At 35.3% G+C, this 3,038-nt stretch overlaps 1 protein-coding gene across 1 annotated transcript; it reads right to left on the bottom strand.

Annotated features, from left to right (window-relative positions):
- Positions 1–1,957: 1,957 nt before the first annotated feature.
- LOC127131224 (uncharacterized mitochondrial protein AtMg00810-like) lies at positions 1,958–2,515 on the bottom strand. The gene has a single exon (XM_051060156.1). The coding sequence runs from the start codon at positions 2,513–2,515 to the stop codon at positions 1,958–1,960; it is 558 nt and encodes a 185-aa protein (XP_050916113.1).
- Between the last annotated feature and the right edge of the window lie 523 nt (positions 2,516–3,038).

The raw sequence follows: 3,038 nt of genomic DNA, 5'->3' as shown, positions 1-3,038 counted from the left end.
TCGAATCCAAAACGTGCACTTGTTGAAACCCAAGATTTACAAATGTGATCCACCGTCCCACACTACTCCTTTACAAGAACCTCCCATTCTTCAAAGACTTCACTCGATCTGATCCAAATTGCGTAATCTTGTCCAAAACTTTCAAACCCTAAAAGATCTTGAAGGAAAACCCCAACTCGGTTTTCTAATTTGAAACCCTCAAAGTTCTCAACCCAATTTACAGTACAATCAACCTAAATTGGACGATATCAATCCTAATCTAGAAGACACCCAATAAAAAAATGATTATGTGTAGTTTGATTGTGTGTATGCACAGAATGAGGTTGAAGATGGTAAGAATGCTTTGAAATCCTGGTTTCGTATAAGTTTTACTCTCTAAAAACCTTACTAGAAAATGATGCATGTATGAAGTATTTATATGCATGCATATTTGGAGACAAAAGGAATGCAAAAGATTTGAAAAAATTGTGAATTTTTGGAAAATTTCGTTGTATAGGCCGACTTGTGAAAGCCACGTGCCGACATGTTCATCGCATGTGCCGACCTGTTTGATGCATGAAACATTTTCAAACTTGTTTACAAATACCTTTATGCTTCCTAATGCTAAGATGCACATTGAGAATCAGAGAATATCGTCCAATATACATTAACGCTAAAGTATCCTGGTTTTGACATCTTGCAAAATACATCTAATGGAAAGTTACACTCACATGCTCCCCTTGTTGATGATGGCAAAATTTGAGACGATGTGTTTCATGTTTTCAATGAAAGGTTCCCTCTAAATTTATGCATCTCAACTTCATCTTGTTTCGACCCTTTTGACAACATCAAAAAGAAGCTAAGCAATCCATGAGAAGTATCATAAATCACACATAAACCAATATAACACGGAGAGGTGGTTTGCAAAGATAAGAATATCAATACCACAACACTCACATTGAATGATATACATATTGAAAAAGAATGCCTAACCATATATAAACGCAGGCAAAGCAACAATATAACATGGTTGCCACAACTTATGCCAAATAACATAACATAAAAATGAAAGATGAAGTTACCAATGTAATCAAAATCTTGAGTTGCTACAAAAGCGACACAATTACGTGAGATATGCCTTTGGTGCTCCTGAAATGCTGCACACACATGTGCTCTAGCAAGGCGATATATAGATTTACCACCACTCAAACCAAAAACAGAGATGTTATCATAATAATAACACACAACAATAATTTTGATAACATTATAACATGTTCAACCATATTTCATGCCGGAATAGATAACAAGCCAATGCACCACGAGCATATTTCAAGCATGAAGAAAGAATAACACAAAGTCACTATAAGCATATAAATTGACATACATCAATATAAATTTTTGGAAGTGAACATTCATGTACTATTTCAAACATCAAAAATATCAATTATTTGGAACATAAACAACATGCAAAAGTAAAAGCTTGCTTACAAAAGGGAAAAGGAAAATGGAACAATATTACCTCGGTAATGAATTGATGAAGAATGAACTCTTATGTAATTGAACTTCCAAGGAAAGTTAGAGCAAAAGTATATAAAGTGCATGCATCAAATCATATTTAGGAAAAATTTGAGATATCAAGTATCCCCAATTCCCTTTGAATGTTGAAAAATGGTTCGGTCGCAAGAGGTTTTGTAAAGATATCCGCAAGTTGATTTTTGCTATCAACATGTTCAAATACGACTTCTCCTTTCTCAACATGGTCACGAAGGAAGTGGTGACGGATCTCAATATGCTTAGTGCGAGAGTGTAGCACCAGACTTTTGGTTAGATTAATAGCACTAGTGATGTCGCACATAATAGGAATACATTGTATTTTAATATCAAAATCAAGTAGTTGTTGTTTGAACCACAAAATTTAAGCACAACAACTATTGGCCGCTACGTATTCCGCCTTGACAGTTGACAAATAAACATAAACCTATTTCTTACTATTCCAGTTTACTAAGGAATTTAAAAACATGTGGCAAGTTCCACGGGTACTCTTCATATCCGATTTACATCCGGCAAAATCAGAATCGATATAACCAACAAAATTATAATCAGTTCCCTTAGAATACCAAAGCCCATACTTAGAATTACCATGAAGATACCTAAGAATGCATTTTATGGATTTTAAATGAGATTCCTTATGAGTCGATTGATTATGAGCGCACATGCACACGCTAAACATAATGTTCGGCCTAGATGCAGTAAGATCTAGAAGAGATCCAATCATACCTCTATACTTTTTTACATCAAAATCCTTACCATTTTCTTTCCTTTCCAAGTTTCTATTTGTAGGCATTAAAGTGTTAATTGATTTTGCATCTTCCATACCAAATCGCTTTAGTAATTCGTTGCAATATTTGGTTTGACACACGAATGTCCCTTCGTTGAGTTGCTTGATTTGAAGCCAAAGGAAGTAATTCAACCCACCCATGAGACTCATCTCAAACTCACCCTGCATAACCTTAGAAAACTCATTGACAAGTTGCATGTTAGTGGATCCAAAAATGATATCATCGACATAAACTTGAACTAGAAGAGTGTGTTTTCTTTGACGCTTAATGAAAAGAATAGTATCTATCTTTCCCCTAGAGTATCCTTGATCGATTAAAAACTTACTAAGTCACTCATAACAAGCCTAGGTTCTTGTTTGAGACCATACAAAGCTCGCTTTAGTTTGTAAACATGATTAGGATACTCGTGATTTTCAAAATTGAGAGGTTGAGCTACATACACTTCCTCATTAATATAGCCATTAAGGAACATACTTTTCACGTCCATTCAAAATAACTTGAAATCGTTAGAGCAAGCATAAGCTAGTAGAATGTGTATAGCCTCGAGGCGAGCAACCGAAGTATAAGTTTCCGCATAGGCAATGCCCTCTTCTTGGTTATAACCTTGAGCCACTAGCCAAGCCTTATTCAGAGTTATAACCTCATTTTCTTCAAGTTTCTTTCTAAAGACCCATCTAGTGCCAATTACTTGATGATTTTTGGTATGAGGGACAAGGTCCC

Source organism: Lathyrus oleraceus, chromosome 3 (assembly GCF_024323335.1).
Source record: "Lathyrus oleraceus cultivar Zhongwan6 chromosome 3, CAAS_Psat_ZW6_1.0, whole genome shotgun sequence".
NCBI classification, from domain to species: domain Eukaryota; kingdom Viridiplantae; phylum Streptophyta; class Magnoliopsida; order Fabales; family Fabaceae; genus Lathyrus; species Lathyrus oleraceus.
This window is presented reverse-complemented; position numbering and strand designations above follow the sequence as displayed.

Excerpts from the sequence above, each read along its gene's own strand:
- LOC127131224 (XM_051060156.1), bottom strand. The coding sequence starts at position 2,515 with ATGCAACTTGTCAATGAGTTTTCTAAGGTTATGCAGGGTGAGTTTGAG.